We start from the raw sequence: 27286 nt of genomic DNA on the forward strand, positions 1-27286 counted from the left end.
GGACACCTGTGCGAAATGGACAGCTATGTATGGGGCGTGATTTTTTTTTTGGGAACAGATTGCCCTTTTTTATTTTTTTTTTAAGGTGAGAGTGGGATGTTGGGGAGGGGTAGTAGGTATATGTGGGAAGGTAGGTTGGGTAGGTTAACAGACAAGACAAACAAGACGCGTACAGGGGCGGTATATGACACATGTGAGGGGTAAACACCTTGAGAGGGGTATTGGGAAATCGGAAGCCTATGAGCCCCCTAGTGGAAACAGTGGGACTGAAGCCCATGGGCAGTCACCACTGCACCTTCACAGCCCCGATGGTGGCTGTGCTGGGGGCTTAGTCGCAGAGCCAGATTGACACTCTAGTCGCGCCCCGTTGCCCTCGAGCTGGTGTAGTAGATCACCAAGCTGCTGGTTGAGGTCTCTACACACCACGACCCGGACTTGGTGATGGGTGACAGGTACCTGTACGCACCCGCTCCTGGGGGGGGGTGAGCCCTATCCCTTGAGGCAGTTCCACCTGAAGATGGTGCAGGACCAGCGGACGAGGAGGTCCCGGGTTGGGCCCCAGACATGCTGGTGCCTGGTGCCACGGCCAGCTGAGGTGGGACAGGTGGGTCCACTGGGACTGGCCTTACCAAACGCGCTGATTTTATCGTCATATGTGGGTTAGTAATAATCAACACATTCCAGGGTTAGGCATAACAGTATGCATATATATTCCCATTAACCCAGACACCAGATATGGAACAGTTGTCTAGCAAACAAAGCACATGCATATATGGGACCACAGTGGCAATAACAACAGCATGCAGGTATACTGATGGCACCATGCCACCGATGTAGGATTCATTCAATATAGCACATGCATGGAAACAAATATAAATATTTATTAACCAATATGGCATGATCAGAACATTGGAGACATTACATACTGGTTGGGGTGGGTATGTAGTTTATTGTTGGAGATATGGTGGGGGGAAAGAGAAAGATGTCAAGTAACAACTAGTATATTCCTGTAGTCCACATTACTTTCCTAGTCAGTGCTGTTATCTGTACCTTACAAGTATTACTACATTACCCTATAGCCTTAATTTGGACAGTGATATGGCTGTTGTCATCGTTATACATGAACTGGTTTTACCTGCAGTATACTCCTCTTACCTGGTATACCTGTGGAGGAAGTTTTTGTTAACACTAACTAACTATTTCTACACATACTCCCAGATTCCAGGTTGATGTTGTACACATAGCTATCCAACTCTTTCTGCACAGACTTTGGCCATGTCTTGACCACATGCAGGTATACCGGGACATATGAAACTATTGCCCTCTTCAACCTTTATTGACTTGACACACACATGTACATGCTTTCCTACACAGTTATATTATGTAGGACAGTGTGGGTGATGGTGATCAATGATACTTTATTATTCAGAGAAACTGCAACACTCACTATTCCCTACAATACCAGAGTAAGCAGTACTAGTACAGGGTATGAAAGGTTTTATTTCTCGGCACAATGTTCGTATCCGACTTACCTGTGGGAGCAATGATTGTTAGCACTACCTGATTGTTGCCACACAAAGTTCCAAATTACACATTAGTAGTATGCACATACATCTCACTCTGTTACTATACACACTCTGGTCACAGCTTGATAACATGGGGGTGTAGATAGGATATAACTGGCTTATTACTCTCCTTACAGTTTCAGGAGTTGCTATAGTGACAGGTTTGTTCTCATAGATGTTTGAAAATCACTTGTATTCCCTGTTGGCTGGCTAAACATCTGGGATCATCCCACAGACTTCCCATGGGGACAGGCAGCAGATATGGGCTCATATACTGGACATCCTGGTCTTATCTGTACAGTTGTGGGGTATAATTCTGTATGCAGCCTACGTCCACTCCCAGGATTCAGACTATGGCTGTGTCTGCTACAACTTAAAGACTGTCCATCAGAGTTGTGTGTGCTATATAGCTATTGCTGTATATCTCCTATCTGCTTTCTGTCTTATAATTCTCCTGTGCTTTGGCATTCTGACCTTGTATTACAACACTCATACAGATATCCTAGACAGTTATATTTTGTAGGACAGTGTGGGCAGCAGTGATGACTACTACTGCGTTATTCAGAGCAACTGCATCAGTCACAATGACATACAATTCCAATGTAAACAGTACCAGTACAGGGTAACATTCTTGTATTTCTGGGCACAGTGTTGGTATCCGACAGACCTGTGTGAGAACTGTTTGTTAGCACTCCCTGAATGTTGACACACACAGTACCAGATTACAGATTACTAATATGCACATACATCTCACTCTGTTTCTGTACACACTCTGGCCACAGCTTGACAGCATGGGGGTGTAAATGGGACATACATGGCTTCTTACTCTCATATGGTTTTGGGGAGTTGCTAGTGTGCCAGCTTTGTTCTCATAGATGTGTGTCAATCAGTTGTATTTCCTGTCTGCTGCCTATACGTCTGGGATCATCCACTGATTTTACAGGGGGACAGGTTGACAGGCACCAGATATGGGCCACTTTACTGGACTTTCTGGACATATCAGTACAGTTGTGGGGTATGATTTTGTATGTGGACTACTTCCACTGCCAGGATTTGAACCATGGCTGTGTGAGATAAAAATATGACAGTTCACATCTCAGTTGCATGTGCTATTCGGGTTTTGTTGTCTGCCTTTTCCCTGTTTTCTGTCTATGTGTCTCTCAGTTGTACTAAATGGCCTCTGGGGATTACACCAGTCATATACAGGCATTCCTACACATTCTATTTATGTTGAACAGTGTGGGTAACAGTGCTTAATACAACAGAACTATTACGTGATTGCAAATCTATATTACCATATGATACCAGAGTATACACATGCAGTCCAGCAGTTAGAACTTTATTGTCAGACTATTACGCTTTATTTACATACAAACTATATGAGACTCTTCCTGCCATATTCTTCGGTGTATGCAGTACTTGCCTTGAACAATACAGGTTTTATACAGGCAATTAATTTACTAATACTTTTAGTTTTATTTCCTGTGACAGTAAATGCATGAGTATTACTGACCTGTCTCGCGTCACAACCTTGCCAGGCGACTGATGTGGGCCTCCTGGTTCATGGCCCACTTCATTGCAGCTGTGGGGAACATAAGAGGAATATTTAGCCATACCTATCCATGATATACATGAGTTGGCAATTATTACACACATAGTAGGGTGATATTTGCACACAGCTGTGACATCCCCTTCCACTCTAGCCACATGGATCCACTGGTCCAAGAGGTCCCACTTACGTCGATTCAGGTCGACATAGTGATGCATGACCTGCTCACCAGTTCGTGGTATGCCATTGGCACTGGTGAGGTCATGGGCGAGATGGTCCCAGGCCTCCGCCTTATAGTGGGAGCCCTGGTACTGGCCCTGCAGCAGTCTCTGATCATGGTCTTTGACAAGGAGTCTTGCCATGAATCTGGACTCCTGGATGCACCAGCAAAGCGCACACCTTCTACCCTTCCTGACATGGTGCCTGCAAGGAGAAGCTACAACCAGTTAAGAGATGTATTCCCGCCTCTTAGGTTTAAGTAGGGCCGATTTCTCACACTTTTCCGTGATTGGCCGGTTTTGAAAAGGCTGTGCTATGGGCATAACTGCTTACCTAGGGTTGGCATTGTTAAAAGGGGTATACCTCTGGGCACACTGTGTTAGCTGTCCTACACATTGCTTACACCTCGTAAGCTGGCCTGTGCAATGCTTATCATTGCTTACATTAGACTTTGCATTATATTTCCTTTTTGGCATTGATTTATTGTTCATTACACCTTATATGTATGCCTGGTATCAATGATTCATGTGCACGTACACTGTATGGGGTCCTTGTGTTTTATTGGGAACTTCAACACTCTATTACAATTACACCTGACTTCTGGACTAACTGCTGTACTCCAGTTCACATATTTATGTTATGTAGTGGGTTGAGGCACATATGTCTGTATACTGATTCCTTTCACAGTTTCAGTTTGGTTTTACTATGGTGAGGACTTGTTTGCTGATACCTTATTCTTCTGTACTTCTGTGATGGCTTGGTGGTTAACTACTGTGAATATGGTGTATAGGATCTTGGGTTTAAGACCTGCGTGGCTGTTTATTTTGTTGATGAGCAGAACAAGGGCCGTTAGATACAGTGATTAGGGCACTTTTGAGTATTTGTAAGCGGGTTTGTGCAAGGGTAAGCAATGCTAACCTCCGGTTACATATGCTTACAGAGAGTTAGCTTCAAAATTGCTTAACCTGTGTGCGCATTGCTTACCCCCACGCAAACGGGCTTAAACCTGCTTACTAGTGCTTAAATATGCTTACTACTGCTTAAACCTGCTTACTAGTGTTTTATTCATTTTGATACTGACACCTCACATGTGCATTTACTGCAGTACTCCAGTTCATTACTATATGTTATTTAGTGGGGTATGCAATATAAATATTAGTCATAATGTGCTTTGCCATGCAAAATGGAATGTGCTGCAGTGGGACTTGAACTGGGAATGCCTGCTCATAAGGCGAATGCTCTGCCCACTACACTACTAGTATGCTGCTTCATTTGCATATATCTTCCTTGTAATCCTCTTCAGCCATTTAAGCTGTATTAACTGTAGCTAAGTGATGGGCACACCAACGTACCTACGGTTAGCTTTAATCGTATTTAAAAAAAAAAGGGTTTGTTCATTTTATTTCTGTATACTTGCTGTTGTACACAAGGGGGACTGTTGGTGGGGATATGCGGACACCTATGAGCGGTCTCACTCATTTCTTAACCCTTTCTGCTTTTCTTCATTGCGGGGCGTGTATATTATGACAGGTATGCTCTCAGACACGCCCCCTGCACTCTTACACGCTCCATGTAAGATTAGGAGCTCAGGCAGCACGCCTCATTAATATTCATGGCGCGCTGCCGTCCTGCTCCTAAACGGCCACCTCCGTGCAGATCTAAGCTAGTCCTGCATGGAGGAATAGTAAATCCGGGGGTCTGCTTCATCAGTTGTGGCCAGCCTTAGCTGCTTCATGCATACATTAAACAAGCAAGTCAGGTTTACTGACTCAACTTGTATGCCCTCCAAACTATTTGCTATAAATCAACAATATTCAGTTGCAGAACTTTTTTTGGTTCTCAACTAATGGAGCACAACATATGATGATCCCATCCCAACTTCTGACCATCTTCACCTTCATAGTATTCTGATTTCAACCCACTGTCCATTTCTCTCATCTCTGACAAAGACAAAATACTGCTGCTCTTTGGCTCACACATAACTATGTTGAATAAACTAACTGAAGTACTTTATATATATATTTATATATATATTTATATATGTGTATATATATATATATATATATATATATATATATATATATATATATACTGAAATTGAGCAAAACACCCAAATTTCAAAATGCAGAATTTATAGACATCAGCAGTCTTCTGTGTATAAGCTGATCAGCAGTCTTGGTGCATGCAAAACTTGTAAAAAAAATAATAAAAAACGTTTTTTGCAGGGTGCAAGCCACCTGCGCTGCACACGCCCAGCAAATGTCACATACAAACTCTTAAGGTCGTACAGTCTCAGGGAATGGGTGTATTTACCTACCCCAAGAATTGCGAGATTTTACTCACCTGTTGATCATCTGTTTAGTCAACAGATGTTGATCAAAGTTAGAGTCTACCAACTTTAGTCCTTTAGTCGACCCATATATATGTATGTTTTATATATATATATATATATATATATATATATATATATACACATATATATATATGTATATACATATACACACACACACACACACACACACACACACACACACACTTATGCATACATATATACGAATGTAATGTCTTTCTGATGGCACTAAGCCAAACTTAAAACACCAAAAATATGTGTACATATGATCAAAGACAAGTAAAGAAAATAAAAAGAAGCATATTTTATGGGGGGGGGGTGCCCCACATACTCTCTGCTATTTAAATATTCCAACTCCAAGACTCAAGACTGCACAACACTGGGGAAAGGGATAGACTTCTTTACCCCACTGTTTGACAGTCTATGAGTAAAACACATTCCCATTAGAAACAAAGCGCTTGAAAGTGAATTTGATTAACAGTTCAACAGATCAACAGATTCCCTTTTGACCAAGTGACTTAATGAGCAAAAGAGCTATACCCATTTATATATATCTGTATATGTACGTAGATATATATATATATATATATATATATATATATATGTTTTAAAAACGTATGTGTGTAAATAAATCCATTTTATATATATATATGTATATATATATATATATATGTATATATATATATAAAATATATTTTATATATATATATATATATATATATATATATATATCTATATCTATATATATATATTATATATATAGGTTTACTATCAGAAAGCCAAATGGAGATTCTCTGAAGATGGACAATCGGAAGATGGATGTTCAGTCGTCCGTGTTGCTGAAAACTCCATGTTCGAAAGTTCATATAAGTGAATGCTACTGTGCATTTGCTGATATGAATTTGTATTATGCACGTAAATAATGGTACAGTGCGGTTTGGGACTTTCATCCCTTCCCTTACTGTAGTGCGATCTTGGAGTTGGACTATATAGTTAGCAGGGGGTATGGGGGGGCTGCGGGGATTCAGGGGGGCATGGCCTCCGCAAAAACGTGATGTGAGATATAGTAGTTTCACGTACCTGGCTCCTATACAGACATCATGTGCTGTGTTCGGCAACAATGTCAAATCTGCTGAATTTGTTCAGTAAATTCAATATTGTGACCAGACTTACAATTTTTCGTTCTTCCCTTCGATGTTCCATATGGGAATTCTTTATTACGACGACATTTTGATAGTAAACCTGTAGACATGGAGGTATAGAAAATGTGTGTGCATGTTGGTGTGTGTGTGTGTGTGTGTGTGTGTGTGTGTGTGTGTGTGTATACGTATATATGTATATGTATATATATATATATATATATATATATATATATATATATATATAAATAAAAAAAAAAATATATATATATATATATATATATATATATATATATATATATATATATATATATATATATATATATATATATACACACACACACACACACACACACACACACACACACACACACACACACACACAGTGGATATATAAAAAGTGTATACACCCCTGTTAAAATGCCAGGTTTTTTTGATAAAGAAAGAGACCACAATAAATAATTTCAAAACCTTTCCCACCTTTAATTTGACCTGTAACCTGTACAATTCAATTGAAAAACAAACAAATCTGTTAGGGGAAAAAATATAAAAAATAAAAAACGTACAATAAGCTGGTTGCTTAAGTGTGCACACCCTTAAATTAATACTTTGTTGAAGCACCTTTTGATTTAACTACAGCATTCAGGTAGGAGTCTATCAGCATGGCATATCTTGACTTGGCAAAATTTGCCCACTCTTCCTTGCAAAAGTGCTCCAAATCTGTCAGATTTCGAGGGCATCTCTTGTGCCCAGCCCTCTTCAGGTCACCCCACAGATTTTCTATTGGATTTTGGTCTGGGCTCTGGCTGAAGCATTTCAAAACTTTAATTCAAAAAAATTTCTGGTGAAGCCATTCTTTTGTTGATTTGGATGTATGCTTGGGGTCATTGACGTGTTGAAAGGTGAAATTCCTCTTCATCTTCAGCTTTCTTGCAGACTCCTGAAGGTTTTGGGCCAAACGTGACTGGTATTTGGAAATGTTTGTAATTCCCTCCACCTTGACTAAAGCCCCAGTTCCAGCTGAAGAAAAGCAACCCCAAAGCATGATACTGCCACCACCATGCTTCACCATGGGGATGGTATTCTTTTGGTGATGCGAAGTGTTCTTTTTGTGCCAAATGTACCTTTAGGAATTGTGGCCAAAAAGTTCAACCTTGGTCTCGTTAGACCATAACACATTTTCCCACTTGATTTTGGGAGACTTGATGTATTGTTTTGCAAATTTTAGCCTGGCCTGGATATTTTTCTGTGTAAGAAAAGGGTTCCGTCTTGCAACCCTACCCCATAGCCAAGACATATGGCGAATATTTGAGATTGTTGTCACATGCAGTACACAACCAGTACCTGCCAGAAATTCCTACAGATCCTTCAGTGTTGCTGTAGGTCTCTTGGCAGCCTCCCTGACCAGTTTTTGTCTTGTCTTTTCATCAGTTTTGGAGGGACATCCAGTTCTTTACAACGTCACTGTTGTCCCATATTTTCTCCACTTTTTGATGACTGTCTTCACTATGTTAGATGGTTTATCAAATGCTGTGGAAATTTCTTTTTATCCTTCTCCTGACTGATACCTTTCAACAATGAGATCCCTTTGATGCTTTGTAAGCTCTCTGCAAACTATGGCTTTTGCTGTAGCAGGCAACTGAGTAAATGTCAAGAAATCCTACTAGGACAGCTGAACTTTATTTGGGCTTAATTAGAGTCTCTTTAATTGATGGCAGGTGTGTGCCCAAGAAGACTGAATGTTGTAATTAAATCAAAAGATACTTCAACAAGGTATTAGTTTAAGAGTGTGCACATTTATGCAACCAGGTTATTGTACGTTTTTTAATTTTTTTTATAATTTTCCCCTAACAGATTTGCTTGTTTTTCAATTCAATTGTACATGTTATAGGTCACATTAAAGGTAGGAAATGTTTTGAAATGATTTATTGTGGTCTCATTTTTTTATATCACAAAAACCTGACATTTTAACAGGGGTGTGTACACATTTTATATCCACTGCATATATATGTATGTGTGTTTATTATGTATATCCAAATATATATATATATATATATATATATGGGTCTGCTTTCTTACGGTCGAGACCATAAGATCGAAGTTTTGGAACTTTGACATGTAAACAAACAAAAAAAAAAACATTTGCGTGAACCTTAGCTCTAGATGATTGTCACTTTTGAGTTGACACCCCGACCCCATTTGCAAAAATTGGGAAAAGGTGTTGTGGATGGATGCATGGATGGAGTTAAGTGTGTAATGACTCTACAGTTCATAGATGAAAGGTTTGGCTCTTTATGTTTGTATGCACAGTACTCATTTTTTACGCTCATGTACATATTGTAATTTGTAGTAATGAAGTATGTCTTTTTGGATATTCCAATGAAAATGGGCCATGCTCAGATATTGTAGGTACCAAAAGGTATACGAATGAAATAAATGAGTACAGGTGATTTCATTATGAAACAGTATGTTTTGTTTGGTTTGTTTTTTTACACAATTTTAGTATATTTCCAAAGATCATGGACTTGATCAGAGAGAATGTTTTTATTTATCTTTATGTATTTATGTTTTGTTGACCAGGTTGTCAAACAGTGTGATCCATTATCACACTTTTGTTCTAAGTGCAGCATTTACTGTTTTACCACAAGCCTTCCGGGAGTGCTGACTTTCTGTGCAGTGTTTAGCACTTGGCAAGGGGGCAGAAAGGCTGCTGCTCTCAATGTTTTGTTGTGGAGTGCAAACAGTACTGCTTGCAAATTAAATTTCTGTGTTACATGTAAACTGCATGTGTTTATTACTTTTTTAAGATGTTTAAAGTGGTGTGTTTGTAACAGGCATTATAAGAGCTTTTGCAGTTTCCTTTTGAAGCAGTGACATCTTTACAATATGCTAAAATGTGGCATGCATTCATTTATCCTGGATGAAATTTGTATAAGGCTGGTTTGTAAACGTAACAATTTTCTGCTTTTGTCTATTTACAGAATTCAGAAAGAACTTGCTGAGATCACACTGGATCCTCCTCCTAACTGCAGGTAAGGAAACCTAAATATGTAGCGAGTTAAAATTAAGCTAAGAACATACTGTACACGTTTTTTTTTTTGTTTTTTTTAAGAAAAGTAGAAAGTAGTTGTTAGTTTTCTGTGGACATTTAATGTTTTTTTTCTTTGCTTTTTCATTTTGCATTACTATCACCAGGCCACATGTGAAGATGATTTCTACTTAGAACAGTGCACCTACTTAATTATCAAATGAATGAATAAAATAAACGTACATTCTGTACAGTAAGCTTTTGCTGTTTTGCTTTTGTAAGCTGGGCTGTGATGGGTGTCAGCTAAAGTGGTGAAGGAATCCTTGGATGCAGAGGTTGTAATCTGCATTGGAATATGTGATGCAGTTTTTGTTGTACAGAACTGGAGAGAGTAGTGTTTTTTTGTGGATGAAATGTTTGTGGAGCTGTGGTATATCTTTATTTTAAAGGCAAAGAAAATTACTGATATATCAGATTATGTTGCCTGCCAGTATTTACTTTGGTTATGTTCTTAATTTGAAGGCAATAACAATTGAAAACGTTTCTAGAATATTAATAAATGTTTAGGAGCATATGCATTTTCAAAAAATTTAAGGAACAGTTTTTCTGAGTGACTGACTTATTGGTAACAGTTGTTTGAAATTAGTGATGTATACAGTTGTTCATATTTTTGAAGTTGTCAGTTAAAGGTTCCTGTTGCCATTTGATGGTGACTTCATTAACTGTTTTGACTCTGTGGTTGCGCAGTCTTTCATAAAACCAGCAAGTTGTGTGAAAACATAATCAGCATTTTTGATACTCTGTTCTTTATGCACTTTATTTTCTGTGTACTTTCTGGAAGTTATTGTGGCTTGTAATGTGTATAATTCTGTGTGTTAAATGATTTTGCTAAATAGTTATTAAGCAATATTGTTAATTTCAATTTTTATCTTTAAAACCAAGAAAGTAGTTTTGAAAAAAAAAAAATAATAACAGATGCAGTATATAACAGCTAATAGCAGTATTCAAGTGTTTGAAATTGTGTGAAGAAATGGTTTTACTCACTTTTCCTAAACATGAGCCTCCATACTGTTTTGCTGCCTTTTGAATAGTAAGTGGCTTTTGCAATTACAATTACTGTATTGCTCGATGCTGCCGTTATTTCAGCTTATGTAATACATACAAGAGTGATTGCCCACATTCATTGTGATTGTAATGGTTGTACTTTTTACTGGATAGCATGTATGTAAATAATCCAGTTATAATTTTGTTACAGTTTCATTACAGATTTGGAAGAAATTTGTGGTTATTAATGTTTGGAGAAAGAGGCTCTTTAGTGAACCATATTTTCACCAGCATGTTTTCAACCCAGTAAATGTAAAGTTTTATTTTAAACTAGTAAGAATATTCATTATTAAATATAAAGCAAAAACATTTTCTGAAAAGTAAATCAAAATACCTGTAATTTATGTGTCAAGTTTCTGCTGTATGGATATTAAACGTCACACTAAAACAAGTTTTACAAACAGTTACATAAACATTAAGACTGGTGACCACTCAGTACGATATAAAACGTTCACTTGATAGTTTAATAGTGAAATAAATAAACAGGCAGTTTAGAGGGGAACATTCATAAAAGAAATTATAGTGATTATTTTTGTTAACGAGCCCTCAGCTTGGCACCAAATGTATGGCTGTAGTTCTGAAGTTAAAAATGTTTGATTTTGTGTATTTCCAAAATGTACTTCGGGTAATTGCTAGCTTTTGTTAGAACTTTGTTGAATTATGTATCCCACTAGCAGTATCATGGGGTCATGTAACTTCATTAGGATTAGTTTATATCAAGAGGAAAAAAATAAATAAATGGGTGATTTATTTTGCCTGTGATGTGTTACACTGCTGTTTGAGTAATCCATTCTTCTGGAGTTTATTTTAAAAATAACATAATACAGCAGTGTTCAGGCATGGGGCATTCAGTCTGTCTAGAATTAATATTAAACATCTCTAAAAAATTCATTTGGAGCAATCTTAAAAATACTCAAGTTCTCACCATCTTAATTGGTATGCTGGAGAGAACTCCAGACATTCACAACTTTTTCACAGGAACAGTTGGTGGTAGTGTTATTTTCATGAATGGTTCTTAGTTATCTTCAAGAATTTGGTCTTTGATGGCTTGTAATCATTGGCATTCACAAAGGAAGGAGTCTCTGGCAGTGTTATAGACTTGCCAGGATTGTAAGTGTAGTGTCCATATGTGTGGTCTGAGACTTAGATTTCTACAGAATCACCTGTAATACATATAGCCATACATTTAATACTTTATTTTTGCTAGTCAGGAAACATGGAGTAGCTTACTAGTTCTAGAACAATTCAACCTCCCTTCTTTGTCCAAAGGCACAGAGTGATGTGACACCTGTTTCTTCTTTGTTTGTAAATGTATGGTAAGGTTGCCTTTTCTAGAAAACTGATTTTGTTCATTACAACACTGGGAATGTTTTGCATAATAATAATGATGGCCTGCTGTATTTTTTCCCAGATATTGTAAACCCCGTACCACTCAGCATGCAGATATTGAAAATAGGTACAAAGACACCTAGCTTCATGGCACAGAGATATGGAGCCCTGACTTTGACCTGGGTAAGTGGGGTTTGATCACTGACTCAGGCACTGGAAGACTTGGGCAGTGAGGAGGAGGAATGTAGGGGCATGTCCTGCTCACCTGTCCAGGTGGGGGAAGGAGGTGGAGAGGTTTGAGCTCTTGAAGCACACAGAATTAGTGCATTTTCCGAGACGGAGATCAGGAAAACCCATGCTTAGTTGAAGGGGCATGGTTGCCTTGAGGAATGCCTCTTTAAGAAGTGAAGGGATTTCCTCAGCAGTCAGCCCACTGCACTGCTGTGTGCTCAGTGTGTGCCAGGGATAGGGCCATAAAACCCCTACTGGTCAACCCTAATTCCAATGACGAGGAACAAATGGACTGATTAATGGGGATGTATATAATCGACAAGCAGGAGGTTACAAAATAGGGAAAAAATAGTTACAAAGGCTGTTGAAGACAAGGCTCATCCAGCCAAAAATCTGGACATTTGATTAGTGGAATATTTGCATGGGAATCTTACCACATCCAGCAGGATTGTTGGATAGAACTTGCAACTACAAATTAAAAAAAAAAGAATGAACTGCTTCAACAGTAAACTGAAGTAACCTGCTCTCTGCTAACAGGAAAAACAGTTACAGACAAAAACAACAGACTTTATTACTAAATGTTAATTGTTTTTGTCTTACTGTAACACTGACTTCATCGGAATAAAAACTGAGAATGACTAAATAACACCAAAAATATAATCATATTATTATGTCTTTATTGTGAGATTGTCATTGCATATTGCAGAAAAATCTTTCTCTTTGTGTTTTTATTCAGATTTTTCAAAACATTGTAATTGAGCACACGTTCTTTAATAAGTAGTAATAGCTATAGTACACAAGGGACTTTAACTATTGACCACAAAAAAATTCCAGTGACAGGCATATTTGGTACCCTGTGCTGCTCCTTGATCTGGTGTCTGGTAGCGATAGATTTAGAAGAAAAAAAAAAGGTCATTCACTGATCTGGTGCTCCTTCCCTTCAAAGGAGGAGAGCCAGGTTTTAACACCCTAAGTCCTTATGCCCTGAGTGAGAACAAAGCAAAAAAAAACTTCTCTTCTCCAGTCTGGTGCACCAAATGCCTTCTCGTTGTACTCCCTGCTCTCGTGTATGCACAAGTAGGAAAAAAAAAAAAAGAATCTGACGACCCTGACTTGCTTCCTTCACTCTCCCCTAGCTACGCTTCTCTTTGCAGGTAAACTTATTCAAACCAAGCTACTGATTTTCTTCTGAAGAGTGCTACATTAAAACTAATTTACCTTTGTTTCTATCTCTATTGGAAAATATGGCAGAAAGATATCAGCAGAAATGTTTTTCTATAATGTAGTTTGAGATATTTTTAACATAAAATGGCCATAACTGAAAATTTAAAGATCATCAACTGTACCTTATTCAGTCTGCTTTAAAAATAAAAGACTCATGCCGTGCAGGTAATATGTGCCTCATTCCTAAGAGGACAAAAAGCATGGAAAGACATAATACAGTTCCCCACAGCAAAGTTCCATATTCCTAAACCTTATTCACCATTGCAATAGGGTAGTCTGTCAGCAGCAACCAAGTGGATGCATTTATTGATGTCACTGTACAGGCAATGAAGCAAATATATTGTTATTATTTTTTATAGTAAAATGAAGTTCAGTATTAACTGTACTTGATGCTTTGACAGGTAGGGTCAATTAAAGAATCAATGTAGCATGCCCCCACATGAATTATGACCCCTCATAGGTTCATAGGTTCATAGGTTCATAGGTAGGTACTAGGCTATTGGCCCTAGGGCCTATATAAGCCTAGCCAAAGGTACCCTGGCTTTCGCCACCCAAGAAAATTATTTTCCTGTGCCACTGTCGAGCAGAGCCACAGACGTGATCCCCGGGGTGAATTTCCTATCTCCCATCCAATCATCAAGATGTTTCTTGAACAGTGCTAATGAGGAGCTTTGTTTGATATAGATAGGTAGTTTGTTCCAGAGTATGAGAAGTCTCTGGGACAGGAAGCTATCCCTCCAGCATGTTCTGTTTATTGTGGTGACGAGGTTTAGTTCCCTAGAGCGTGTAGCTCATAGGGATTGGGATTTCTTTAAGTGGAGCATGTCTAAAAGCTCTGGGTTTGACATAGCTTTGTGTGTTAGGCAGAGATCGCCTCTGAGTAGGCATAATGCAACGGAGTAAAGCTGCAGTTTTTTGAGACGGTCTGCATAGGGCATCTCTTTGAGGCCGGTAATCCTCTTTGTGAGGTATTTCTGTGGCCTTTCCAGTTGTTGTAGATGTCTTGTGAGGTACTCACGTCTTCTTTGCCTAGTCTGATGATTCAGTAATTACTGGTGCAGTTTATCTGCACTGCTGTAAAAGCTTCAAAGTATTAAGCATTCCAGAACCAGTGCATGTTTGTGTCTGATGGTTTTCCTGTAATATTTTCAAAAAACACTGTTCTTAGATTATTTATTTTATATTTGTTAAGCAGGAAAGTCCGACTTGGAATGAAGCCAATTTTCAGATAAGTTCCTGGAGAGAAGCACTCCAGACGGATGTCTTTCTAATGTGGGAGGAAACCAGAGCAACCCACATGAACACAGGGAGGACATGCAGACTCCGGACAGAGGGCACCCCAGCTGAGAATCGAACCGGAGAACCTTTTGCTATGAGGTGACAACACTACCACTGCGTCATCCAAGCCATTAAGTTTGGACAAAAACTGTTATGCCGGTGTAGCTTATTAATTTGCTGTCCTGCTAACCAAAGAACCATGCATTTCTAAACATTTTTTGATGGTGTTATATCCCTGCACCATACAGACTGATCAGCAGAGTTGCTTCTTATGTACAAAGCATTACTCTACTGCATGGTGCTATACTGCATTTCTGTGATTTAGTGTGCCTTACCTCTAAGCCACCGAGAATGGTCAAATTCTTTAAGTTGCTGTTGCTGGTAAGTTAAAAAAATGGCATCTACAATGGTGAATTGTAGTGTAAACACAAGTTAACAGCCCCTTTCTTAAACAAAGAATGAAGTGGGAAGTAGCAGTATTCTTGATAACTGAGAAATAAAGGCACACCTTCTTGAGAGTTGACAGCAGTATTCACTTACTCCATCCTGTAACAGTCTAGGGGCTGTTTCATACTTCTTTGCAAATTTTATAACTCTCCTTTTATTAGCTTAGCCTTCCTTCCAGCACTTACTGATGCTTATGCAAAACACAAGAGCAAAACTGTGTTTAAAGGGGCCTTGTTTGCACATTGTGACAGCATTATTACTTAAAGCTAAAGTCATGCAGTTCCATATAAAGTAGTATATTTGAGAGGGATGGTATGCCCCTATTTGGTAGTAATAGTTTTAAGTCCATTTTATTTATTTACATGTGTTAACCAAGGAGTAGCACTGAGCCACTTCAGACTCCGCAGAGGAGCACTGTCAGGCTAAATTAAATGCTCAGTCACACAATAGACAAACAGAGGCTAAGGGAATCAAACTTTGAACTATAGGCAACATTAAGAGCTCATAGCTGTAGTCCTGTGTGTTTACTGTCCATCGGGATATCATTCTTCTTACTTCTCCTTACTCTTATGCCATCATAAACCCATAACCCTGTACCTTCACACTAACCTTTACTCCCATGTTTCCACTTCTTGATCACATAAAGACTCAATTGCTATACTCCTTTCTCTCCTGTCTGTAACAGCTTGTTTCTCACTCTATTGCCAAACACCACTGAATTATGCTTTGCATGTTGTACTAGAGTTCTTTAGTCTTGCCCCTATGCCTGCACACTAACCTTACTTCCATGCTCCTAATACTTTATCAAATAAATATCCAACTGATACTCTCTTCTACTTTCGAGTATAATAGTGTGTTATTCTCTGTTGCCAAATATCACTGTATTATGCTTTGTATGACGATATCTTTATTGAATCATACTTTATAATATGTAATTTTTCTCTTTTGTTTTCCAATAAGTTTTTCTATCTTCTGTAAATTTATATACTGTTGTTAAGACACTTGTTATGTAAAAATATGTTTTAAATGTTGTAGTCTATGTATGTTTCTTGGAGCTTTTCTCCCCGGCCTTCACTGAAAATGGGCTAGCTTGGCCCAGTGGACTTTCCCGGTAAACAAATGTCAATAATTAACTAAATAAATAAATTGAAAGTTACTTGAAAGAAGGCCACTGGAATATTTTATACATTAAACATATCCAGTTTTATTTTGTTTTCATTAGCTGTTTTCACTCAAAGGGGAAAAAAGTATCACAAAGATGCTGCTTTATAATTAATTGCATTATCTGTGATGCAGTCTTTATAAAAAAACAGATGGACTAATCAGAGCACAAAGGGTTAAGGTTATGAGTTATTTCATAGTCCAGAGTTTGATCCTTCATCCCCATTTGTCTGATTTGTGACTGAGCAATTCACTTAACCAGGCAGTGCTCTAGAGTATTTGAGAAGTTGGGCTAGGCTCCTCAGCGGTTTCCCCAAACTGCATGCCTAATAGTAAGCTATGGACAGTCACAGACTGATACTTCTGGAGTGACAGCATGGCATCACAGTGTCATTATTTAGTGGCTGCAGTCCACAGCAGTTTGCCAAAAAGCCACAAATTTTACAAGGAACAGACCAAAATAATTCGTAATTTCTTTGCTCAAGAATTCTCGACAAAGCCAAAAATAATGGGGCGTGGGGTGTCAAAAAGGACAAATATATATATATATATATATATATATATATATATATATATATATATATATATATATATATATATGTTATCCACTGAAGAAAGTAACCCTTTTCAGGAGTGACCCAGGAGTATTGACTGAGTGAGGTAGGAGGATTTAAACCTTAGACTTTTGACTACAGGAAGCAGTTCATTAACAGTTCAGAGCCTTAAGTGCCAGACAACTCTAATTCACTTGAAAAGTTAACAGAAGATACATCTTCTGAACAGTGAGAATTATGTTAGAATAACATTGACTGACTGTAATTCTCAGTGACTTACCAAAAAAAAAAAAAAAGGTCTGGCAGTTGGTGTGGACGATTAAGGCTCCAAGCTCTTAATGGGCTGCTTCTGCAGTTAAGGGCTCAAATCTGTCTTCTTTGTTTGCCTGCTGTATCACCCTGACCAAGTCGCTTAACCAGACAGTGCTACTCCTCTGTTGCATTTTTGGAATGGTAATTATTAAACTCTCATGACTGGGTCATTACTGATTACTGCAATTTATTTACCAAAACAGAATGTAAGTATCTGAGGTCTTCAGGTAGAGAAAGAATAATACAAACACATACACAAACAAACAAACACACACACATTCTCCTGCAGTCTTTCTCTCCAGCTTTCAATTCTCCCGTGGAAAAAAAGACTGCATTTGTGAAACACTAAGTCTCCAGCTTTCGGTTCTTCTGTGTCCCTTTACTAACAACAACAAAAAAAAAGACCACCACTTGTGAAATGCTTTCTGAGTTCAGGTTTCTGAGTAAGTCAGCTAAGTAGGAAAGACCGCCCTTGTGTTTTCTGCTCAAAATGTCAGCTTGCACTCAACAGGAGCGGACAGGGATCAGTTAAAAAAAAAAAAAGAGAATTTTTTCAAAATTTTTAGCATTTCACGGTCTGGGATACTCATGGGGCACATAGTTTCACTGGACAGTATATGTCCCTGCGTTCCTCTTTGCAACTCCATCCCTGGTCTCCAACAATGATATTTCATCACCATCAGCAACATGTGGCTCTCTTAGATATGAAAATATTAATGTAAGTATGAACATATGAATAATTGACAAACAGTAATTAATATCTCTACTGCAGGGCTCCCTTGATTAACAAACGCAGTGTCATTCTCTCACTTACACCTTGTCCCATCTTATACTCCCTCCTATTAATTGGTCAGTCACTTGGGTAAAGATGCAAGCCCCAAAAAATGTCAGGGTGCCTTAAAAAGCTATAGGCAAGTGGAAATATACAAACAGGTGCTACAGGCACTAATGCATTAACTGCAATGAGTCTGTCAGTTTTATGAAAAACTCCATTAAGATTCTAATTTTTGCCCATGTTTATGTTGTTGAAAATGTGTGTTACATGTTTGTGTGTGTGTGTGTGTGTGTACACACATTCTTTTAGAAGTAGCAGATGTTTCAGTTTGGTCTGGTTTGCACTAGTACCTTGTTTTTCTTTAGCAGTTTCTGTTATGGCTAGAAAACTATAACTTGTATATTAAGGGTGCATTTGGAGATTTGCTGAAATTAAATTACAGGTGGCTTACCAGTCACTCTGTGCATTTTCATTATGCCGGATAAATGTATTTTTCTTTGTTGACTAAAATACTGTATTTAATGGCATTACAATATTAATACAGTGCAAAGGAAAGTATTGGATTCGCCATCTAGTATGTTGTGTGGCATTTAACAGTTCATGTAGTACGTGTTTTTTTTTCAGAAGTGTGCATCTCATGAAAGAAGTACATTAAACAAAGGTTGTCAACTGATTTTTGTTATCAGTAATGAAATTGCTCATTAAGTGTGCAAACAGCTCTGTTGTCTCATGCCATTTAACTAGAACATCTGTTTTGATTTTCAAAATAATACTCTTTGTCATTTTATATATATATCTGCAGGACATCCTGAAATAAATTACTAGCTCACTGCAAACTTTGAACGTGTTATTTTTATACTTGCCAGGCATACTTTGCTATTTCTTTTCAGTTTAACACTTTTTCCTTTGTGTATTAATGTCATTCTGATGCTTACTTTAATGTTTGAAACGGGTATTTGATTAATTAGATGAGATTGCATTTCACATTGCAAATTTTTTCTCCATTTATTTTCTCACAGAAAAAGGGTCCTCCACAATAGGCTTCAAAATATTGTAGCTACTTCTGACATTTTGTTGGCCTGGTAAAAGTAGTTTGTAAATTAAGGATTATGAGATTAACTTTGAGTATGTGTATTTGAAACAGAATTTGGAATGAAAGACTGGTTAATTTCAAAACATGTTTCAGTGCAGGGGAAAAAAAGTGTAGTAAAAGCTGGGTCATTCTTTCTCCTGGCTGTTAAATCCTTAGAAAAGGTTGTAAGCTAGTAGAAGTCTGAAGACATGATTGAAAAAAAAAATGCTCACCCTATAACAAGCGGCTCATTACATGAAGTGTGTGGGAGGTTTGGCAGAGGTGCTGGTACAAGTTTCTCTTGCTCCCTGTTTTGCAAGGCAGCCTGCAACTGCATACTTTGATGTTTTTTTTAATGCATTGCTTTCATAATAGAATATGAAGTTTAGAAGACAGAGGATTCATATCGTCTGGGTAGGCATGGCAATTTGCTTTACTACCGTTGTTAATTATGGTAGCATCTAGCTCTGTAAAACGGCAGTTAAAAGATCTTCAGAGTTGATAACTTGCACATGTTAATTAGGGTTCTGATCAACCTTATAATGAGATCCTGTAATGTCTGTTTACTTTATGCATACATTGTGTAGATTATAATTTCAGTGCTTGTGTGTACATAGGCACAAGCAGTCTGGCTGTGCAGGTGTTACTAGTCATTGTTATTATCAACCCCCTTTTTCCGATTATTACAAGGGATCAGGGTGATGTCCTTCAAGGATGCATCTGCAGTCCTAACAAATGGGTTGTCCTGCCTCAGGCAGCCCTTCGGTCGGCCGGATTCCAAAGTCTGGGTCTGGCCTCGGCTGATGTCGCACTTCACCCGACGTCACTGCTGCTATCGATTGGGTATAAAGGCATCAGCCAACGCCATTTTCCTCAGTCTTTCTTGCCGCGCGGTGCCCGAAGCAGAAGCTGTTCGCAAGTGCCGGTCGGTCAGATCCAGAGATTTCTACTACCGAAGACTTCTAAAAAGCTAAGTACCCCGTTGGGGACTCTTTCTTGCCTCAGCCGATGTCAGAAAAAGTAAATAATTGTTTAACTTGTGGGAAACAAATACCTCATAAGGATTTCCACTCTTACTGCCTACCTTGCTTAGGCTCAGACCACGACGTAGCAGCTTGTCTAGCCTGTGCTTCCTTCAACCGACGAACACTTAGACGTCGGTCGGAGTTTGCGGAGGAGTTTTTTGGTCCCGCTTTTGCTTACAAAATGCCGTCGGAGACTCTGACTTCACAATTAGCTAAAAAGCGTAAGGAAAAGGACCGACACTCGCGGTCCGCGGTTTCGGCCAAAACCACGGTTAAGCCAACCGCGAGTGTCTCGGTTTCGGCTGAAACCGAGTCCTCGGTTCTTCCTTCGGCCGAAAGCGTTCCTCCTGCAGCCGAGGCCTCACTCAGCATGGCTGAATCTGCTACTGAAATTTCTCCTGCTGCAGCAGGCACCCAGGATTTATCAGATACTATTCCTTTAGTCATATCTACTCCTGCACGTGGAGCTGCTAGGCCCCCTGCATCCATGTCTATCAAGGCTTTCTCTAGGGCTAAAGCAGCTAAATCTTCTAAGGCCTTGCCTTCTAAAACCCCCACACACAGGCCTAGCTCTAGTTCCCAAATGCTTAGCCTGGCAGAGGATCTCATTTCTTTGATCAGGGGATCCCAACCTCACCCTGACAGGGCCTCTCATCATCCCCCTCCAGAGAAGAGGCCTAGAGCAGAACCCCCTGAACCAGTTTCTACAGATTATTCTTCTGATGACTCAGACAACTCAAACCCTCCAGAAGGCCCTTATTCTCCCTATGAGGATTCTGACGCAGAAGACTCCATTCCTTCTGCCTCTCCTCCTGTGGAATTTTCTTTTGGGGAAACCTTGCATGCTATGAGGGAACAATTTCAATGGAAGGGCCAGGATTTTTCAGATTCTAGGAAACGGCTCAGGACCTTTTTGCATTTGCCACAGCATAGGCCTTTAGCCATTCCTCCAGTACTAACAGTTGTGGATGATGCATTCAATGATGCTTGTACTGCTCCTGACTCTCTTCCTCCGTCCCCTGCTAAGCCCGACAGATACTACAGGGTCCCGGACACACATTATCACCTGTATAAGGCTCCCATTGCAGATCCAGAAACTATTTCTCAAGGCCCCAAAGCTGTAGCAACTGCCAAAAACCCCCTCCCCTCTGAACGAGAATCTAGAGCATTAGAGAGATGGGGTAAAAAAGTTTATACTTCTGCTACTCTTTCGGCTAGGGCTTTAAACTGTCAATTCCACATGATTCAGTATCAGGAATTTTTGTTAGACCAGTTAAATAAAAAACTATCCTCTCCTGAACCTATAGACCGTAAGTCCCTTCAGGATTTGGTACATAACACTCAGCAGGTCAGTAATCATTCCTTGAAATGCGGCTATGATGCACTGGAGGCTTCCTCTAGATCAGCTATGACTGGTACAGTGATCAGAAGGCATGCATGGTTAAAAGAGCAATCCTTACCAGACCATGTAAAGTCAAAGCTCCTAGATGCTCCCATGGAGAAACTCAGTTTGTTTGGCTCCCCTGCACAGCAAGTGTTAAAGAAGGTGGAGGAAAAAGCAAAATCTGTCCAAACAGTCAAGGACTTCTTACAGGTCCAGCCTCCTAGGTTTAGTAGAAACTGGCCTTCGAAGAATTGGTCCTTTCCAGACTCCAGAACACAGAGAGGCAGAAATAGGCGCTCAAGAGGCAGAGGGCAATCCAGAGGTGCCTACAGGGGACGTCAGTGGCAGCCTAACAACCAGAGAAGTACTGCCACAGATCCAGCTACTACCACTTCCACAGGACAGTCACAGTGACTTGGCTCTGGTACCGCCTACCAGGGAACAACTGGAAGCACCTTTAGGCGGAAAGCTAGCCTTATTTTCAGTAAACTGGCATTACATTACAGGAGACAAATGGATTCTACAGACAATAGACAAAGGTTACAGGTTTCACTTCCATACTCTACCAAGGAAGAGAGGAATGCCAAACCTACCAACAAACCAAAAGACAAACGCTCAAGGACAAATCAACCAATTGCTAAGGATGAGAGCTATAGAAAAGGTACCGGCTATGGAACAGGGACAAGGATGTTATTCCAGACTTTTCCTGGTGCCAAGAAAAGAAAACCAATGGAGGCCTATTCTCGACCTGTCCGCTCTAAACACATATCTTATTGTTCCAAAATTCAAAATGCTGACCCTTCAGCACCTTCTTCCCATGCTGGGCAAGGAGGCTTGGCTGGTGACTCTAGATCTCAAGGAGGTATACCTGCACGTCCCTATTCGACCAGATTGTAGAAGATACCTCAGATTTCTTGCAGGATCAGAGCATTATCAATTCTCAGCATTGCCCTTTGGCTTATCTACTGCGCCCAGAGTATTCACGAAATGCCTGGCATCAGTAATTGCTCATTGCAGGCTTCAGGGAATTCAAATTTACCCATACCTGGACGACTGCCTGATACAAGCGGACAACAAGATCAAGTTAACAAAAAATTTGGAAAAGGTTATTCACCTCCTGCAGGCCTTGGGATACACAGTCAACATAAAAAAGTCAAGGCTGATACCATCCCAAAGGATTACATTCTTGGGTGCAGAACTGGACACACCAAATCAAATGGCATTTCTCACAGCAGAAAAGCAAAAGTAACTTCCACTCTATTTCAAGGCATTAGCAACGCAGAACCAGCTTACAGCAAGAAAAATCCTGCAAGCCCTGGGTTACATGGCATCCTGCATAATATTGATCCCACATGCCAGACTACATATGAGGAAGTTGCAATGGTACCTAAGGAATTTATGGTCTCAGCACAAGCACAGCCTAGAAACCCAAATTCCAATAATTCCATGCCTGAAGCAAGAATTCCTGTGGTGGGCTCAGGCCTGTCAGTTGAACAGAGGACTGCCCTTCCACACCCCTCACCCAAGTCAGACTATCACCACGGACGCCTCAGACCTCGGTTGGGGGGCACACATGGCGGACAAGTGCATACAAGGCCTATGGACACAGGACCAGCTGAACCTACACATAAATCAAAAAGAGATGCTGGCAGTGATACAGGCAATTCAGACATTCAGACCATTTCTTCAACAGGGTCATTTGCTGATAAGGACGGACAACACCACAGTTATGTGGTATATCAACAAGCAGGGAGGCACACATTCATATCCTCTATGCTGGATGGCAATGGACCTGTGGAATGTGGCCCTGAACCTCAACATTCAGCTCCAGGCCTTATTTGTGCCAGGAAAAGAAAATATATTAGCAGACACACTAAGCAGAACTACCACGGATGCCCACAAATGGATGCTGCATCCGGACATCTTCAAAACCATTACAGAGGAATGGGGACTACCAGAAATTGACCTGTTCGCATCCCCGCACAACCACCAATTGAGAAAATTCTGCACAAGGACATTCCACCCACTTGCTTGGAGGGTCGACTCCCTATCCTTCAGTTGGGAAAACCTAAAAGCATATGCATTCCCACCTCTACCTTTGATGCACAAAGTGCTACTGAAGATCAAAGAAGAGCACCCAAGGATCATACTGATAGCTCCAGACTGGCCGAGGCAGCATTGGTACCCGCTTCTGAGAAGTATGTCTCGGACCCACACATGGCCTCTACCTCTAGTTCCTCTGCTGCTAACGCAGAACAACTTCAAGACCCTGCATCCAAACTTGAAAACACTGCAGCTAGCTGCTTGGAATCTAACATGAAACAAAATAACCCAGAACTAACTCAGAGGGTTAAAGACATTATCCTGGAGGCTCGCAGACCCTCCACAAGGAAGACTTACTCAGCAAAATGGAAAAGATACCTCATTTGGAGTGCAACAAAAGGAGAAAATGTATCATTGGCAAACATAGCTAACATCCTGGAATATTTAGCAGAACTTTTCCACAATGGCCTGTCTTACTCCTCCATCAAGATTCATGCATCAGTAATTTCAGCAGAATACAACATGGATCCTCCAGTCTTCTCTCATCCTCTACTCAGGCAGTTTCTAAGAGGAATTAAAAATGTAAAGCCTCCAAGGAAGCCACCTCTACCTACATGGGACCTGAACTTTGTGCTGGAAAAGTTAACACTTCCCCCTTTTGAACCAGCAGCAACAGCAGAATTACAGTTCCTTTCTTGGAAAACTACTTTCTTGCTTGCAATCACCTCAGCAAGGAGGGTTTCTGAATTACAGGCATTAATGGCAATACAGCCCTTCCTTATCTTCCATCAGGATAGAGTGTCCTTGAGAACTAACCCTACTTTTATGCCAAAGGTGGTCTCCAGGGTATCATTGAACCAAGCAATAAACCTACCAACATTCTTCCCCAACCCACAGAACAGGGGGGTAAGACTACTGCACACCTTGGATGTACACAGGCAATTGCGCTACTACCTGGACAGAACCAAGAGCAATAGAAAAACTGACCAGCTTCTGGTAGCATATGCAGCAGGAATGGAAGGAAAAGCAATTTCAAAACAGACAATCTCAAAATGGATAGGAAATTGCATTAGATTTTGTTACTCCTTTCATGGGAAGGCAACTCCAGAAAACATCAGACCTCACTCCACAAGGGCTACAGCCACTACTACAGCTTTCTTACGAGGAGTGGCTACCAAAGACATTTTAGAGGCTGCTACTTGGAGCTCCGTGCATACATTTGCCAAGCATTATAATCTGCCTTTATACTCCAGATCCTGAGCAGGTTTTGCCACTGCTGTTTTGCAAGGGATCTTAACTACACCATAATCTTCTTAGTACCTCCTCCCCCAGTTTGGCTATGGTATTCTACCCATTTGTTAGGACTGCAGATGCATCCTTGAAGGACATAGTACAGTTTTGTACCTACCATAAATGTAGATGTCCGAGAGGAATGCATCTGCAGTCAGGATTACCCACCCTCCTTCCCCTCTGTGGTACTCCTAGGGTATTTGCCCATCTTGTAGCTAGCTGGGGGAATCTATTATGGTGTATTTGTTTGTATATATGTCTATACATGTTTATTTGTTGTTTGCTCTCTACTATTTGGAACCATTTGCATTTATCCAAATTTAGCCTTCCTAGAGGGCTCCTGGCATCTGGGGCAAGAAACACTGAGGAAAATGGCGTTGGCTGATGCCTTTATACCCAATCGACAGCAGCAGTGACGTCGGGTGAAGTGCGACATCAGCCGAGGCCAGACCCAGACTTTGGAATCCGGCCGACCGAAGGGCTGCCTGAGGCCAGGACAACCCATTTGTTAGGACTGCAGATGCATTCCTCTCGGACATCTACATTTATGGTAGGTACAAAACTGTACTTTATATCAATGTAACCAATTCACCTAGAGCCAATGTTTACTCAGCCAAGTGGCTAATCCTGACACCGAGGTTACTGCCAAAATGATGTAGTGCTGAGTGCTGGTGTGTTGTTTCTCATTAGTGTACTTAAATGCAGAAGGACGTATTTTCTCATGAGTGGATTTTTGTACCTTTGGTACTTCACTAGCCTTAGAATGTATTGATGTTCCTTGGCAAAGCAGAGATTCTTAATATATTGTCTTTGTAGCCTGGATGGAGTTGTTGCAGTCTGCAGTTCTAGTTTGCTTCCTACTTGGTATAATTTGCTGACAGTGATGTGCATGACATGTAGGAGTTAGTAATGAAATGACTCATTGAAAATACACTTGCAGTGCAAGTATCGTTGGGGGCATATCTTCGTTGATAGAAAGCAGCTCAAGTGCATGCGATACAGTCCTTCTCTTAGCTCAGAGTATGCAGTAAAACCCTTCTATTGGCTTCTAAAACATATTGCCGCTCCACATGAATTAGAAATATAAAATTGTAATAATGATGGAAGGTACTAAATAAAAGAGATCTAAAATGGCTTCATCTTAGCAAATCGACCTTTCCTTTCCTAACAGGAGCTGTGCTTTAATTCTTAGTGTCACTGTGGTTGTAGCACAAAATCACTTCACTTTAGTATTTTTAGTACCTTTGTATGCTGTAATCTACTGAAAGTTGCATTATCTTCACAAGCTCTCTTAGCTTGAGGTGGCACCTCTGATTTTCTTAGGAAAGCTTCCACTACTGCTCAAACTGCCTGCTTGTGATGCCATGGGACAGAAACTCATTTAAAATGTCATGTCTGCACTTTTATATTTCGTTCTTTTCCTTGTTTGATTGCAACACGTTTGCTATATTTAATCTTTAGAATATCCGTTAACAGAAAATATACTGTGAAATTGCCTATGTAAAATGTCATTTTTATTTGTTATTTTGTGTAGGTAATAGAGAGGAATATGTCACTCTGTGCTGCTGCTTTAAAGAAATCAGGAGTTGCATTATTAAATGCTGAAATGCTTCTGACTCAAGAATTAAATGTTTGCATGTAATTGCAGGGGCCATAAAACAAGATCTGTGACATTATTAGAACTTGTTGGCAGGATAGATTTGTGCCCAATGACTCCCACATCAGTGGAATAGACTTCATCTCCATGTCAAGCAGAGTGCCTCTCTAGCCCTCTTTTACAGGAACCTAGATGACTGGATGGGAAACAAAAAATACACCCCTGGGATCCCACCTGTGTCCCTGCAGGATAGGAGAAACAGGTGCTGACTTTGAAGGAACATGGGCCAGATTCTTGGCTAGGCTTATAAGGGCTTCCGGGCTAGTAGCCTAGTATCGTCCTGTGAACTTAGGACTATAAGACAATCAGGAAACGTTTGAGTTAAGGTTATAAAAGGTCCGGATATTAGTGACAGCAATAGATGAAATTTCATGTTTATAGATAATTGCAGGGCTAATGGCCGCAGTAGCCTTTTTAAGCCTAGCCATACCTCCTAAAGATGAGACTCAAACCCTGCACCTCGTGTCTGTAAAATGTAACCATTATGCCAATCCCTAACCCGCAGTACTTCTAGTTAAGTCTTTCTGATGTTTTTTTTTTCCTGTATATA

At 39.9% G+C, this 27286-nt stretch overlaps 1 protein-coding gene across 1 annotated transcript in view; it reads left to right on the forward strand.

The window, feature by feature from the left end:
* The window catches only part of LOC122798145 (ubiquitin-conjugating enzyme E2 E2), a 2036734-nt gene that overhangs the window by 639281 nt on the left and 1370167 nt on the right, over positions 1-27286 (forward strand). Inside the window, exon 3 of the mRNA XM_044066864.1 lies at positions 9804-9854. Within this exon, the coding sequence (XP_043922799.1) occupies positions 9804-9854 (51 nt within the window). The remainder of the gene's footprint in view (positions 1-9803; positions 9855-27286) is intronic.

This window comes from Protopterus annectens, chromosome 3.part1 (assembly GCF_019279795.1).
Source record: "Protopterus annectens isolate FY-2018-M chromosome 3.part1, PAN1.0, whole genome shotgun sequence".
NCBI lineage: Eukaryota > Metazoa > Chordata > Ceratodontiformes > Protopteridae > Protopterus > Protopterus annectens.